The following is a 17170-nucleotide window of genomic DNA, read 5'->3' as shown; positions in this document are numbered from 1 at the left end:
GGCGCAGATCGTACCATCTGCGCCGGCCCCCCTCCCCATGCACTGCGGAGAATCTTTGCACGGCAATAGCGGCCAGATAATAACAATATTATTAGAGCCTGGGACCGATATATTATAGACCCGTAAAAAAACCCCACCATGTCGGTTGCCTTTGCTTCTGCTCGCCCAAGAGGCAAAGGGGAGGTCACCCAGCAAACTATCCAGAAGGTAAAAAAGCATGCTTTTCTACAGACAATTTTAGACATTTATTCCGTCCATGCTCCTGTGGCTGAGGAAGGAGGCTTATTTCTAGGGCGATCAGGAAAACGAGTGAATTTGCGAGGACTGCGGAGATGGACAGCTGGAGAGAGAGGTGGGGGAAGGAGGAGGAGGAGGAGGTGGAACAAAGCAAAGGTGTTCAGATCACTGCGAAGAGAGAGCGAGAGAAGGACCTAGGGAATAAAATTGGGATGGCACGTTATCCCTGCTGCTCGCAGAGGGGAAAAAAGCTGCCAGTGATACAATGGGAAAAGGCAGTAAAATCTGCAAATATATGATTCGTTTCTGATGGTATGTCAGCTTCTGTCCTCCCCCCCCCCAAAAAAAAAAAAGCAAACCAAAAAACCTACCAACGGCAAAAATAAAATACTGAATTTGCAAGGGTTTTCTTTTGTATTTGGATGCAGAATTTTAATCTCTCAGAAGACAGAGGGAGCACCAATCACTGGGATTTTTCGTATACTATTACTATTATTATTTGTGATGTGCTGATTGATGTTTAATGACGAACAAAGGTTTTGCGAGATTTTCTCTGGAGAGAAGATCTCCGTATGGGTCTCATGCAGAGGCCAAAGCAGAGGGCTCCCGGTTGGGAAGTTATTGTTGCCTATTTCGCAGGATTGACAGCAGGGACTGTGCCCACACGCCCGACACCCCTTCCCCCTTCAGCAAGGGAGAGGCTGGAAATGTCAATAAAGAACATGCATGCTTTTACGTTGACCGCTACTTGTCATTTGTACTTCTACCACGTTTTTTTGCGTGTTCTCCGCTGCGTAGGTATTTAGTTTATGCGGAGTTGTGTGGCGCGGTGGAGGCGAGGTGTGTCTGTGCTGTGTGGTGGACTCCTAAATAGTGGCCAGTGAAGAGGTGCCATTGCTAGCACAGCAATTAAACGATCATCAGCGGCTATTGCAGCCAAACCGTTATCTGCTGCCAATTTATGACTTCTAGGGAAAAAAAAAAAACAAAACAACACCTCAGAGGAAAACTGGGACAGAGCAGAGGTTAAGGCAGAACAAACTGCCACAAGAGATGACTGAAGAGATGACTTGAATCTTAGGGGACTGGCAACCAATCCCATTTCGTGTAGCTCTTGCAGCACATGTTGTATTATGAACCGATTCATTTTAAATACTAAAATATTTCAGACTCGGTGGATGAGGTTTTCTCTAACCTCCAGATTGCTTGGAATTGGGACAGAATTTCATAAATCAGTTTGTACTTAAAACCATGGCTGTAGCCACAAAGGGTGGCCAAAGTGGCTTCAGTTTGATTTTCAACCTCTTTCCTTTTTTTTGCATGTTCATAAACTTTAATGGAAGCTTCGAAATGTTATTGCTTTACAAATGATGTGTAAGAACATTTCCCATCTCAGGTACATTTGCTGGCACGTTACTTCAGGACCGTTCATCCATGTTGGGCTGTTGGCAGAGATTTTCTTATTGACCAGTGGTGATGCTGAGGAAGAGACTTGCAGGCACAGTGACTGGATGGGCTTTATAGTCAAGTATGGAAACGGGGCAGGGGGAGAAGGAGCTGGGCTACGAACTCAAAAAAAATCCTCATTAAAGTGAGATTTTTAGAACACATACCAATTTAATTGAAAAATATTCTTATTTGCATTTTGCGATATATAAGCTGCCTACTTTCATTTATTAACTCAATTTTGACAGTCTTTCAGAGCTGTTATTATTCCAGCACCAACTATTCCTAAAATAGATTTCACATGGAGGAAGTTGGAGCTTTTGGCAGTAGAGCAGCGATGGTGGTGCTTTAAAACAGTTCATCAAATCGCATTTGCAGGGCAGCAAACTTCAGTTTCTTCTGTGTAATGAAGATCAGAACTCAGTTCTCTTCTATTAAGTTAGGGAAAGAGCTACTCCCGATTCCTTTTTCAGTAAGCAAAATGTTCTTCAGCTAATTGTAGAAGCATAGCCTTTTTCTGATGAAGATACCTGTAATGAATGTTGATTGGACTCCTGCTGTTGAATATGTATCTTAACTGAATGTGAAAATGTTAGCAATACCTGTTGTGGAAGCTGAAAAGGACAGGTTTATATTCTTTGCTAATTCTACGTACAGAATTTCCACTGACACAGGTGAAAATTCAGTACGACAATGAGAGCATGAAACAAAGAGCTGCACTGTGAATCAGGCAGGAGTATTTTCTCTTAAAATTACATGCTGCACCCGGGTTGCCATGTGAGCATGGGCACGCATGCAGGAGGAACGTGGATTCCTGACTGACACAGTTCTGCCGGTCCCTGTCAGCATCCGAGGGAGCAGCTGGCCGACCCGACCCCCCGGTGGCCACGGCAGCGCCGCTGCTCCCCACACCCGCGCTGACTTGAGCCACGGGGGATCCCTGCAGGTTCCAGCACCTGGAGCCTTCGTGGACGAGGGCGTCCGGCAAAGTTAGGACCAACTTGGAAATTACAAGCAGGAAGCAGGACAAGCTGAGTCCTCTAAGGGAGGGATTGTACGTGCATCAAAAAGATGCTTCTGCTCATTTTCTTATAATCTATCCCTTTGCATCTGAATGGGTCAAGAAGCTGTTCAGAACAGATACCTGCATGGATTAATTCACATTTAACTCGTGAAAACATGCTATTCTTTCCTCAGAAGTTCTTCCATCCTGATGACACAGTAGTTCAAAGGCCCAATATTGCAAGCACTTAATAGCAGCGGTACCTACAAACTATAGTGTAGTTTTGTCAGAAGCAAATCTAAATTTGTAAATACTGTTATTTTTCTGTTCATTCACTTGCAGAAAGCTTGCCACATTCACAAGAAAGCCGGGGGAAAGAGACAAACCATCGTATTTGAAATTTTAAAGCACACCAAAGGATATTTTAAGCTTTTAATTGTATTACAGGTTCATTAAATAAAAGTCAGTGGTCAGCAGCTCTGATCTTCGTGGAACAAGTCAGTCAGTGGAATCTACTGAATGAAGCTAAGCGAGCAGCCACTGATACACATAAATTAGTCGATATGTAATCACTCTGTGTTTTCATTTTAAGTTCTCCCTGCGTTAGAACTGAACTACCACAAAGAACAGATTGAGATATAGTTCTCTTAAATGTGGGTTCAATAGACCCAGTGATGAGATTCTATACTTCATCAAGTTCAGTAGCCTGCACACACTAGTCCTGTGTGGGAAAACTAGTAGGTTTAAATTGTTTGAAAGGATGTTTCTTATCCGGAAGTAGGCATGTTAGTAAAATCTGAAGTTTTGGAAAGGGTTGGGTGGTATTTTAGTATGAGGCAGAAGTATTTCATAGAGAAAGTGTTTTCCTTCTTCAGCGTGAATATCCCTCTGCCACTTAAGGAGCAAAAAAAGCTAAGTCTATTAATTCTTGTGTTGGGTGTTTCACTAACTCCTTTAAAGATAACTGTTCATAAACGCATGATTTGAAAAGGACAATCCTGTGTCTCAATAAAAACACGTGGAAGTACTTTGTAATATCCCAAGGCAACAAAACTGCACAAAACACCACCCACTGCCAAGAAGGGTGAACATGGAGTATCACAAAACCACAGGACTTGAATACATTTCTCATAGTAATGGGTTTTGATGGTATTTCTTTTATGCAGATGCTAGATGAAAATCACCACCTAATACAATGTATTATGGATTATCAGAGCAAGGGGAAAACTGCAGAATGTACTCAGTGAGTATTATGAGTTTTGGAGTATGTTAGAAATTTGGGTGTACTTTTTCTCAAGAACAGTACTATGTATCTCTGATCACTGAGAAAATACTTGGACTATGTTTTTTTTAGATTCACTTGTATTAAGACATGTATATTGTTCTTTTTTTTACCAAAGTATTTGAGTATTTACAATATTTCTAATAGATCATTTATTTACAATAATCATAAACTATTTTGGTTAATGGACCACATGTTCTATGCAGATTCATTAAATACAAGTAGAATCAGGTACAGAGTTAACACATTTTCATCAGAAAGCAATTAAATGTTAAGGATCAGCAGTGTGGTTGTCTATGGCTAAAACCATATGCATGTAGACATACCAGTTTGTGTCACTGCTTACTCTTACTAGTCTTGAAAGCAAAAGGCATTTATAAACTTTATGGGTTAAATCTCCGTCAGGAGGAATAGCCAGTCTGCCCCATGAAAGGTCAAGTTATGGGGCCAAATGCAGAAAGGTGTACTTCCAAAAAAACGGTCTACAAAAGCTACCTTTGCTAAAGAAGTCAAGTTTAGCCATTTGTAAAAGAGGTATTGGACACACTGATCCTTGATGAAAAGCATGACAGGTCATTGCTATTGCTATTTATTATGACAGATGAAAAGTGGGCTAATGTAATTTAACTAATCATTTGTAAATGGAAGAAAACCCAAAGATAAAGGTTTGGAATTTTCTGTACTGTTAACCCTTTCCAAATAAGCTTTACTCCTTATTCTGTAGATACCAACAAATCTTGCACAGAAACCTGGTTTACTTGGCAACAATAGCAGATTCTAACCAGAATATGCAGTCCTTGCTTCCTGCTGTAAGTACCAGTGCTACCATCAGATACATTTTCTAGGCCAGAGGGGAATGTTCTTTGTTTCCATTACTGATCACTGTCAATAAACCATTTTTTAGTATTTTTTCCAGCTAAAAGTTTTGAGGTGGTCAAGTAGACCACTAAACAAATCAGAAGTTACTTTTACTGTGTTTAAAACACATTCTTTGGGACATTGTATTAATCTCTCTTGGTAGCTCAGGTTCTGTATACTGTAAATGGTGCAGTAGTACAGATCCGAACAGGCTCCATTTGTTACAGATGCATTACACTTACCTACTGTTACTGTATTCTTTACTCAGGAAAAAAATGAGACTTTCATAATCTAATTCAGCATTTGGGCATTGGTTTGTCTTCAAAGATTGTGTTATTCTTGCTAAATGGATTGATTTTGGAGGTATCACACATAAAACAAACTACAGCATAGCTTTATGCTTGCCAAAGGTCAGTTTGTCAACACACTTCTGTATCGTCTTTGCTAACGCGTATCCCCTCAGCAGTTGTGTTCTGAGCAGCACAATATGAAATTCATGTCAGTGCAGAAGAATAGGCACTGAAGCCAGACTCTATTATAAGCACAATTTTAAGATCTTCACTGTGCTGCCTGCTGGCGTCTCTGTATCGTGCTGAATGTCATTCACACACAGTAGTCTAATGAAGAAAGGTTTACGCAAGCAAGCCTCAAAAGTGAAGGAAGCACATATTTAGTTGAGGCAGTTTTTAGTCATAGGCTAATTTGGGGGTTATTATTTTTCTAATTAAGAACCTAACCAAAAATTTGCTTCTCCTCCTTGTTATTTGCAGCCACCAACGCAAAACATAAACTTGGGCCCAGGAGCAATGACTCAGAGTGCATCCAACCAATCTCTCCATTCACAGAGCAATCTCAGCGATGCAATTGGGACAGGCCTTCCTCCTTCCTCCCTCATGCAGAGTCAGATTAGCAATGGTGAGCTTCGGTCCCCTTTGTGCTGCTTTGCTGTTGCTTGGCAACAAAATCATTAATGCAGAATATACTTACAGAGCTGTAAAAGACCTCTCCTAACTCACCTTTCAGGCATATGGGGATTTCAGGCACATGCTGAAATCATCACAAAATGGCTACAGTCAGGAATGATGTTGGCTTCTGCAAGGACTCCGATCTGCTTAGTATTTCTATAGGGGAAATTAAAAACATTTTAAAAAAAAATGCATAATGAAAATCACCAAGTAAAGATGCATCCAAGTTTTTCATAAGAAAAATTTTATATTGTGATATTTTTCTCTTGAAAGTGGTGGTGTTGGCCAGGGTAAAGTGGAACTCTTTGCATGACTAAATGCACAACCAAGCCTTTAGATTGCAAAGAACTTCCAGGGTACATGCCTTCTTAAAAATAATTTGATGTTACATCAGTCTTTGTCTTCTACAGAAGCCTGCAGAGATAGTACTACACAGCCAAAGAGTTTGCACAGACATTTCATATGAATAAGATAATACACTTTGTCTATTTGGTTTTGTTCATGCAACTAAAAGAAACTAATTGAAAGACAAATATTTATTTTTTTTATTCTGTGCATTTTATAGTATGAATGATCTGTTTATTTTGTAGTTCATAGTTATTTAGTCAGTTCTTGTTTATGTGGGTCTTTCCCAGAGTGACAGAGAGAGAAAATGGTTTCTATAAACAGAAATATCTGACTGCAAAATCATAGGCCTTGGCAGGGGGACTCAAGAGCAGATGCAAGCCATGAAATTACTTCTGACTTCTTAAAAATCCATTTGTGGTCAAGCTGATAGTACCTTTTAAATTGATGGATGAGGTACCTGCTTTAAACAGTTACAGCTTGTAAAGTGAACTTACTAAATTTATCTGGTCTTTCTTTTTGAGAGATTTATTACCTAGTATAAGTATTATAAGTCAGTCAAAACATTGTTTCGTGTTACTAAGAATCTACATTTCCACTGTTACTGTTGCTGGCTTTTTTTTATTTGCCCCCCACTCTCCAGTTCTTCATAGTAATTCAGTGCTGATTGAAAGAACCAGGCTGGCAGTCCTGAAGACTGGAGGGTAACTAGGTAATTCCCTACATCCGTGGTGACTGCCTAGTGGCAGGTAGACCAATTGTAATGATAATTCTGTTGATGGGGACAAGCTAAAAACCAACCCGCTGAGATTTCTAGTAATCCGCCATTCACAAGTGATTCATGCTGCAGCCCTGCAGGCAAACACATTAGATTCAGTAAACCAACCAGTGAAACTCAGCTGCCTTCCGACAGAATCGGGCCCAACTGAGGATTTTAACTGTTCAGAAATCATGAACGAGGCCTTTCAAAGAAAAACCCAACTGCCTTAGATTCATGAAAGTATGAAAGAGGTTCAGTGCTTTATATTGATCTTATTGTTTTAGTGTTTTTATTTAAACACTTTTTGTCCTGCTTTCATATTTTCCCTTACACATTAGCCAAACCTTTTTTTTTTCTTTAAAAAAGGCCAAGATTCTCTTAAGTTTTTCCATGCAAATAGGATGAGGTGTACCAACACTTGCTTCACTCCATCCCTCACTCAAAGCAATTGCTAGCTCCATTCAAGCACCATTTGGCCTTGCGTTGCACAAGTTGAAGCATCAGCTTTACAAAACGTACAGAAACTGAATTAAAACACAGGGCTAGATCTCTGTAGCCATATATTGACCTGGCTCCACTGATTTCAGTAGAGCTGGTTCTACCTCTTCCTAAAAATGCTCCTTGCATCTCTCCATCAGAGGAAAATATAACAAACTACAGCAAATTTTCTCATTTTGATGTCTATAAATACCATAAAGAGTAATTAATGAGGTTTGTACTAAGAGAATTAGACACATTTTTCTGAGGCTGTAGATACACTTAATAACTGTGAATTAAAATATCGTTATCTAAACACTACAACATAATTCTGTCTGTTCTGGGGATTCTGCATGTCTTCCATTCTACCTAAAATAATTTAGATTGACAACAATACAGCTGGATTTAGACAGACAACAATACACACTGTCACAGTTTAGATAGTAACAATACACAATGAAAAGAACTTTCCAAAACTCATTCATAAAAGTATTTACAACAAAAAATAACAAAAAATAAGAACTAGATTCTCCCTAATTTTAGTTACCCAACAGCAACAGAATTTTTAAAAAATAAGCATACTGCCAGGTAGGTGGGATGATACAAACCCAGGAGATAATTGGAGCAGTCTGATGATTACATTCAGTGTTGTCGGCAAGGGAGTACTGTAACAACAGCGAGTACGATGTTAACTTGGATAATTTGTCTCCGAAAGTCTGAGGTACTTTCAGTCAAACTTCAGGAAAGGAAGACACAGGCTTGTCCTCTGAGGAGGGGGCTCCTCGGTGCTTGATAAGCCCCAGCTAAGAAGGTTAGTTGGCTGTAGAGGAACCAAATGGATGCACCAATGTGCAAAGTGTTTCTTGGCCACTACTGTGTCTTACCATTGTCACCATCTGTGTGAAAGGGGAAGAGGACTCAACAGCAGGGCAGCAGGAAGGACAGGACAAATTTCAGAAGGCTGGGATGTTTCCAGAGTCCATATATTTTCTGAAGTATCTGAAATTACCGGCATTTGTTCATTCTGCTGCCTGTGAGGAACTGCTTGTAGGGCATTGCTGCTGGTTTTGTTCTTCCCGTCTGCAATTCTGTACAGCCTGGATTTGGCTGCCAGAAAGAGGAGGATCACTCTAATTGTGCAGTAGGCAGTTTTAATTTGTCTGTAGATAACAGGGAATTTTAATAATGAAGACTTTTTTTGTTTTGTTTTGCCTTATCATAAGGTATTTTAGAAAGGCCGCGAGGGCTTTCATGCTCACTGTACGTTGCCAATAATAGCACAGATTTTCTTGTTGCTCTCTTTAATTTTTCTAGGTCCTAATCACGTGTCTATGCAGCAGTCAGGCCAGAACACTATGCCCACGACCTCTCTGAGTATGACTGTCAGCAGTCATGGAACTGGGCCTGGTTATAGCCATACAGTGCCTGCATCTCAGAATGTGCCAATGCAAGGCCAGGGGTCAATAGGCAATTATGTCTCTCGAACAAACATCAACATGCAGTCTAATCCAGGTAAACTCCCTCTTCCTCCTTCTGGGCCAGTTTGACTTTTCAGTGACCTCAGAGGTTTACCACACATGAGTTTGTTCTGTAAATATTTTCTGTAGACAGAGACAAACATACAAGAGGAAAAGACAGCTTTAAGACATCTCTGAATTTCACGGTGCCAGGCACCAGTGTAAGTCAGACCAGTTTCAGACTTGCTTTGACTTACACCGACTTGTTAGGGTTAGCACTGAGTTGGGGAAGAGAGGGTAAGCTAAAAGTGCAGTAGCACTGCCTGGCAGCAAATCCCACAACTGTGGGAGGGATCTGAGAAGCACCTTTATCCTAGCTGAAGGAGCCTGCCAAAGAGTATTACACATTTACCGTTTGTACATTACTACCCCATTTTTCTTATTTTATTGATACTTCACACTGCTTGCTGGGCATAGAGAAAATAGCAGACAACTCAGAATTAATCTCTTAATTTGTAAAAATATTTGCTGCTTAGTATTGAATGGGATGTCCAGTGCTTAAGAATTCTTTCCATCATGATGAAATGTAGGGATCAAATAAATCCTAGAATGTCACTTTATTTAAACTGTGTAATTATCAGGTATATAGTCAGAAGGAAGTAGAAGAAAGGGTTGATTAGAAAAGAAATGCAGCAATGAACTAGTCAGGAGGCAGAGAGGAACAAGCATCAGTTCTTTCTTTAATCCTACTGTAATAATGATCACATGCTTTTAAATAAAGTAACAATAATCAAGGCTAGATGTATTTTTAAATATCTGACTGAAGCAAATGGCAAGAACTGACCATGTAATAACATCCTTGCTGGATTACAGTGCAGAGGAGTTAAATACATGCAGTAGGAAAACATCTCCCCCTGTGGAAAATTCACAGAATTATCAGGATGCATGTTAGTTGAAGGTTTTAACTTGCTTCCGAAGAGACTAGGGAGAGAACTGTCACATCCTTTTTAGAAAACTGTATTTTCCATGTACATTGTAGTTTCCATGATGCACCAGCAAGCAGCAACATCACATTACAACTCGGCACAAGGAGGGAGCCAGCATTACCAGGGGCAGTCCTCCATTGCCATGATGAGTCAGAGCAACCAAGGCAACAGCATGATGGGTCAGCGACCGATGGGCCCTTACAGAGCTTCACAGCAAGGTAAAATTATTATTATTAGACTGATGGTGGGGTAGGTAAGTCAATAAAATTTCCAAATCACATGTATGAACAGGGAATCCCATCCGGGAACACAGAATATCTTGAATGGTGGAAGTATCATGACAATCAGATGAACTATCTATTTTCAAGATTTATCTATTATTTCAGGTGTTTAAAAACATAGTTCTGTCTAAAAGGGATCATATATCTCTAAAGAAAAAAGGAACAATTTGATATACAGCTCACTCAAGCCACTGGGAATCTTTTCAATTCTTTCAAATGGTATTGGATCAGCCGTAACATGGCACAGTTAACAAGGAACATATTTCTGCAAAGAAGATATAGTTTGCCAGCAACTAGTACAAAAAAATTAGGCCAAGGAAAGGAAAACACCAGAGGATAACTACCATGCTCTTAGACCTCTCTGAAAAAAGTTCTAAGAGGTAATAAAGCTGCGACATGGATTCTAACAGAAAATGAATTTTGCTGAGAAACAAATTAATACATTAATTAAAATATATTTAATTCTGACTGTGTTCTTGAGCATGGAATACATTCCTGTGCGCTTTAATAACTCAGATTAGTAGATGAAATTTAGCCATTACTTTTGGTATTGCCACAGAAGTGAGTGGTTTTACGACATGTCACTGATGGTTGGATAATTTCAATTTCAACCAGCTTCTTCTGAGAATACAAATTTATTTCCTTTTTCTAGTGAGCAGCACATCTTTGAAACTGCTCTCAACATACATAGCTTGTTTACTTGTCCAGATGTAAACACTGTTTTCATAAAAAAAATAGATAAGAAAAACCCATCCCTTCGGAGTCCAGGGGCTCAGTTTGCTCTCTCTCATCTTTGCCTTGCAGGTTCCTCACAGCAGTACATGGGTCAGGAAGAATATTACAGTGAACAGTACAGTCATGGACAAGGCTCATCAGAACCTATGAATCAGCAATACTATCCAGATGGTAATTCCTCTGAGCTGTAGTCACTGTAATACTGATAACGTGTAAACCACCCTGACTGCCCCATCCAAGGACATGGCAAACCCATCACAATTCATTTTCAATTTAAATACTAGAAAGTTCTAATCCCAGGGCATGGGAGCCTGGTACACAAACAGACGCATCAGTGCATCCTGCTATCCAAACTGCTTCAAAAAAGGGCACAAAGCCAAGTTTGGATTAGTAAATGCAAGAGATTCACCCATAGGTGTGACTTTCCTTGCATGTATTTGACTTCCTGTCTAAGTGGTCTGTATTTCCTCTTAGCCTCATCTCTGTGCATAAGCAGCTTCATAATATATCATTCAACAATATATCTCTAGCTATATTAACAACTACCTGATAAATCTTCGCAATTCCTTGTAGGACATGGTGATTATGCCTATCAGCAGTCATCCTATACTGAGCAGAGCTATGACAGGTCATTTGACGACTCTACACAACACTATTATGAAGGAGGTAGGAAAATATATTGGCAATCTTTGTAAACCAAAGCTCTAATGCCCTGAAATAATAATGAAATGCTTATGAAAATGTAAAAGATGACTTGCAGTTTCTGCATCACTAACTGCTACTTAGCTACTACTTAAGGAGTGTCCAGGAGATAGAATGAAGCTATGTGTAGCATTTTTTACACCAAGACTGTATCAGACCTTGTGTTGTGTCAGTAACTGTATTGTGAGGCAGTCATGCTGTGCAGCCTTGGGGCATCACTAACAACTTGTGCGTAGCCTCATATTCATTAGAAAAATGATTCTTGGTTGTAGCTGAGCCAGGCAGAATTAGAGCTATGGATACTGAACTTTTTTTGCAGTAAGAGAAAGTATCCTCCTCTCTTACAAAACTGTTTAACAAACATTTTATATAATGCAAATAACAATGATTGCATTAAAGTAAAAGGTTATGCTGACAAAGGTAAACTGCAGTTAGAAATGGGGTTCAGAGCCGGAAAAAATTGGCAGCTGTAAATGGAAATTTCTCTAAAGTAAGAAAGCCTACTGGTTAATTCCAGGATCAACTTTTTTTTAATCTTACTTAATTCACCTTACAAATTGTGAAAAACAATGGGTTAAATGAAACTAATCTTTGAAAATCATCAATACTCTGAGTTTACAATTCTACCACTAAAAACATCTCAACAGTAGTACATCAGTAAGTTCAGTAATACTGTTAAGATATCTGAATTCTGTATTAACTGCAAAATATTAATTATGATATAGTGAAGTGGCATTTAGGAAAAGCAATGTCATCTGTATAGTCTCTGTTCATTTTATTGTTTCAGGATACTGCAAATGGAATTTCCATCATAGGTATTTCAAAAAATACCAGTAACAACTAGATAAGTGGTCTTTCTGGGATATATGAATGAGCATTATTATCTAGAAGGAAATACAGCAGGCAGACTTCTTGAGGAAGCAGCTATTTACCCTGGCACCCTTATCTTTGTGACTCTGTGCTTTAATCCTGAAACACTTAGGGGGTAAAAAAAAATCCTTTGGGGAACAGGTTGCTTGTTTGTTTGCTTAGTGATGTGTATAAATAAACAATTTCCTCCTGTTCACATGAATTAAAAATCACTGAAGAAATAAACATTCTGATTGGCAAAATGCAATCATCTGTTTCTGAAAAAAGTACTTGTCTATGAGTTCCAGACCAAGGCTCCTTATGCCTTTGTTTTCCTTATGATTCACATGTGCAGTGAAATACCTGCCTCATCTATAACCAAACTATTTCCATTTTTCCCTCTAGGAAATTCTCAGTACAGCCAGCAGCAGGCAGGATACCAACAGGGAGCTGCACAACAGCAGACATATTCCCAGCAGCAATACCCAAATCAACAAAGTTACCCAGGACAACAGCAAGGATATGGTAAGAAAACTGTTACTGACCAGTCAAGCATTTGCAATATTTTGTCCGATGCCTCCATTCCTAAGCTAAAATATGCTGTAAATTACTTCCTTGATTAACCTTGGACATCCACATGCCAAAATTAGCCAAAGAGCTTAGCACGGAAAGGGATTCTGGGAGGAAACAGACATTAGTATGGCACTGCATTCCATACTGTTAACATCCCGCAGCCCTCTCTCTTTTGAAAGTTAGAAAATACACTTTTGCTTCATGTTGACTTCTTGGTAAGTGTTGGCAGGAGGTGACTGCCAGGATTCTCAGGCCTTCTACACAGTTAATAACTGACATGAAAAAAATAACATCAACAGTCCAGAGGTCCAGAGAATCACTACGCCCTCACCTAGATTTCTTGCAGCATCATAGGGGTTTATTCCTTGGTGAGGGACGGCGGCAAAAGGAAAAAAGTGGAAGTGCTTTGAACATGGAGGTAACACTGGCGCAGGGCTTTTGAACCGTTCAGGTCACCAGTGGCACACCTCCCTGCTGCCATAAAAGGAATCTGAGTTTAATATAAACAGCAAATCAATCCATTTTAGAAATGTAGGATCTCGTGAAATAGAACCTACATGCCTAAAAAGTGAATTAAATTAACACTTAACTCTGCAGTACAAGTAGATAATTTAGACTACTCAAACCAGACATATTCTGTGAAATTAAATCCAAAATTCAGTTTGCAATGTTAAAATCTGGCCTGCTCTTTTAAAGGTTCTTCTTCATAAAAATCCACCAATGCTAAAAAGTGCACATAGCAGTCTATACACAGAATATACAGTCCCAAATAAAAAGAAGTCAATATTCCCATGCAGTTGTGTGTTTAATTTACATGGTTTTTAAAAGTATCTCTACGTGCAAGAGATTTCTTAGGTTCTGCCTGGTCAGCAGTGTTTACAGTGGCACAGCCAGATTAAATAGGAAGTTAAACGTGCAGTTGTTACTAAAATAAAGGCCAGGTAGCTTGCATATAGATAGTAATTGAGCTGTGCCAATACACATTCCAGAGAGGCAGATCTCTTAAAAGCATATCAAAGCAAAGTTAAAAACCTGACGTTTATGCTGCTGCAACTAGATCATTATTAGTATTAACACTTTCTGGTATAAAGCTAGAGGGGAGGTCTAGCAAAATTTACTCAGAGTTCATACTCACAGAGCTTACTTTGTTACCATCATGTTTTACATTATGTTAGCCATAAGAACTCCCCCTAGCAAATTAAGCCTTAGTAAGGGATTTCACTGTCTTCTCAGGTCCTGCACAAGGAGCCTCTTCACAGTATTCCAGCTACCAACAGGGGCAGGGGCAGCAATATGGAAGTTACAGAGCTTCTCAGACAGGCCCATCCGCTCAGCAACAGAGGCCTTACGGCTATGAGCAGGTAAATTGTCTAAATCTCTTGCTATGACAAAGCAGATTTAGCTGTTAGCTCCGCATATAAATCTGTCTGATAATTTGGTGCAGGCATACTGCTGACACTTCTGTGGGTCTTTCAAAGTTCATAGAGCAAAAGAAATTGTCTAACTTACTGTTTGTGAACCTCTGATATATTATTCTCCAACATTTTTATTTCTCTTTTTTATAGGGACAATATGGAAATTACCAGCAATAAAAGAAAATCGATCCTGTGTCCGATTCATTTCAATAGTATCTCCATCTTTTGAACTGGATGTACAGGCAGTTTTGATTAATTGTAATATGTTGGTTACCCCTTAGCACAAAGCAGCGTCTGTATGTGAACAGTGTTCATTTCATGCTGGATATGAAGCAGTGCACTACTGGTAACAAGACAATGCTTTAATGGTTTGATATTTGGTGCTGTGTATAGTACTGTATGTTGATACAATGCAGAAGTTTTTCATTTACCCCCCCTCGCCCCATTCTTGATGTTTCTAAATAGCTTTAGGATCATTTGATCGCAGTTGTGCCCCGTTCTGGAAAACAGCCAGGTTATTCTGCAGTCTGGCTCAATACAAAGCCATTCAGTCATGTCTCAGTCCAGAGAGGTATCCTGTGGTAGGTTATTGATCTTTTTTTAACTGAATGCATTGAAGATCACCTGCCAGCCTCTGAAATCCATGGCTCTTTACTTCTTAAGAATAAGGGGATGGATACATTCCTTATGTGAAGACAGTTCTATGCTATATGATAAAAATAAAATGAACTGAAACTTCTGTAATACCTACCTACCCAAGTATTGTAATTCAGTAATCTGCATAAGTGCACATTTCTGTTGTAAAAGGTACGGAAAGAGGATCAAAACCTATATTCATGGAAACGTTAATCACTAGAGGCACCTTTTATATACCCATGTAAACGAAGGTATTTCTGTCGTGGAAAGAAAAATAGGAGGGAGCTCTGAGGTCTGCAGTGTCAGCCTACTAGAAGTCAATATTGCTTCATATTGTGCTTAGCTGAGAAAAAACATCTGGCAAAACTCCAGTCTTAAATACACTACTCCAAATTTTATAACTCACATATACATTTTCATGCCAAATTTCACAAGCAGGTGGCCGGCATCCTTCTTTATTTCCGATTCTTCTGTTGGCCTTGCTCAGATTTTCCAGCATTGTAACCGTAAATATTGTCAGATGTTTTGGTCTATTGTTCTTACAGCTCACCATCACTTTTATTTTTCTCTTGTAGCTTGACAGAAATAGTTCAGAAGAAAAAAAAAAATCCATCTTTATTGCAGATAAGCAACCAAATTCAGCTTTAATTGTGAAACAATATTATGCATATAGAGAAGGGAACTATTAATGGGGTCAACCAGTGAGAGAATGCCTATAGAGGGAGAATTTAGAAATAAAAGCTAGTGGTATGTAAAAGCCAGTATGAACAATGTAAGTCACTTCTACTCAGTTTTATATGTTCTTATAAAGTGTTGAAAAAAAAGCACTTATAAAGTGCTTATGTAAGTGCTGAATGAAGTACCATGTCTGAACTTCTCTGAGGCAAAAGGCTGGATGACTATACTCCATGAGCATTTTTTAATACAAGATTAACTGCAAATTTACAATCTAGAGTAAATACACCCTCTGTAGGATTTCCTCCTTTGTCTGAACTGGTGTATTTATGGGATTTTGAGTTCTAGTACTTTATATTTTGAAAAAACAAGACCACAAAGGAAATAAAAGATCTCTCAATTCATTACCTTTTTTTTTTTTCCTGTAGAGGAAAGTCTTTAACTGGACAACTAAAGAGTTTACTATTAAATGTTGTCCAAGCACTGCCCTTGCTACATTAATAATTTTAATTACTGATAAAATAGAAGACATTTTTTTAGTCAGTCCTCATTTCTTTTATCTTTCCTGCTGGTGTTTTCATACAAATAAGTACTCTCAAATAGCAAGGAACAGAAAGGAAGTAAGATTGTTTTCTTTACAATATATTAATACTACAGGTAGCCAGAAGAATGCAATATTGCTCTTTGCCAGCTTGGAAGTACACCTCTTATGTGGTTTTTGAAAGTGCTGAAATACTTTTGAGAGAATATGAACAACACTTAAAACGAAAAAGCAACATTACGTCAATCTGAAATGTCTTACATTAAGAACTTCTTGAATGTTGTGTATATAATGTATTTGAAAGAGCACTTTGGAAATAGTTTGTACATTTATTTCCTAATTTATACATGATTTTTGGTGTTAATATTTCTAATTGTTAATAACAAAATGTTTATTTAATGTGTTGTCCATTTTTATGTATTAATGTGGAAACAAAAGTGATGCCAGCATTTCGACTTCTTCCATTAATTGTATCATTTTCTGTTTTGTAATACAGAATGCTTGAAAATTGTTTAGGTTAAATATTATCTGAAAATGAAGTTGGTGGTACTTTTCTTACGACACAGAGTTTTGAATGGAAACAACAGACGAAGGGAGATTCTTTTGAGTAGTACCTTCTCCCCTGTTTCTCTGGCACATTTCGTAGGTAATTATAAATGACAAAATCTTGTCCCAGCTTTCAAATTCTTTGATACTCAACGACCAAACGCTCTGTGTGCGCAGAGTGGAGGTACACGGTTAACAGCTCACCTCAGGGATGCCCGGGGCAGAGACACCCCGGAGGGCCCCAGGCCAGCCGCCAGCCCCACGCGTGGGTTCTTTCAGCCCCCTCCAGGCTCGCTGCGAGGACAACGACTTGTAGCGCCGTTAAGACCGAAGCGGGCAGGACGCCCGGTGCGGCCCTGAGGGGACGAGACCCCAGCACCGGGACTGTCTCTTATACACAT

General features: G+C 39.1%; 1 protein-coding gene across 1 annotated transcript; it reads left to right on the top strand.

Moving 5' to 3' along the window:
• The first annotated feature begins 6 nt into the window (after positions 1-6).
• Positions 7-16760, top strand: SS18L1 (SS18L1, nBAF chromatin remodeling complex subunit). Its single transcript, XM_026862066.1, has 11 exons — positions 7-207; positions 3853-3929; positions 4693-4777; positions 5597-5741; positions 8688-8885; positions 9870-10034; positions 10902-11003; positions 11406-11498; positions 12789-12908; positions 14190-14317; positions 14522-16760. The coding sequence occupies exons 1-11, from the start codon at positions 139-141 to the stop codon at positions 14546-14548; spliced, it is 1209 nt and encodes a 402-aa protein (XP_026717867.1). The 5' UTR covers positions 7-138; the 3' UTR covers positions 14549-16760.
• The last annotated feature ends 410 nt before the right edge of the window (positions 16761-17170 follow it).

The sequence above is a fragment of the Athene cunicularia genome (assembly GCF_003259725.1).
Source record: "Athene cunicularia isolate RWA chromosome 20 unlocalized genomic scaffold, athCun1 chr20_part1, whole genome shotgun sequence".
In the NCBI taxonomy this organism is placed as follows: domain Eukaryota; kingdom Metazoa; phylum Chordata; class Aves; order Strigiformes; family Strigidae; genus Athene; species Athene cunicularia.
Note: the sequence above shows the minus strand (reverse complement) of the source record. Positions and strands in the feature narration are given on the sequence as shown.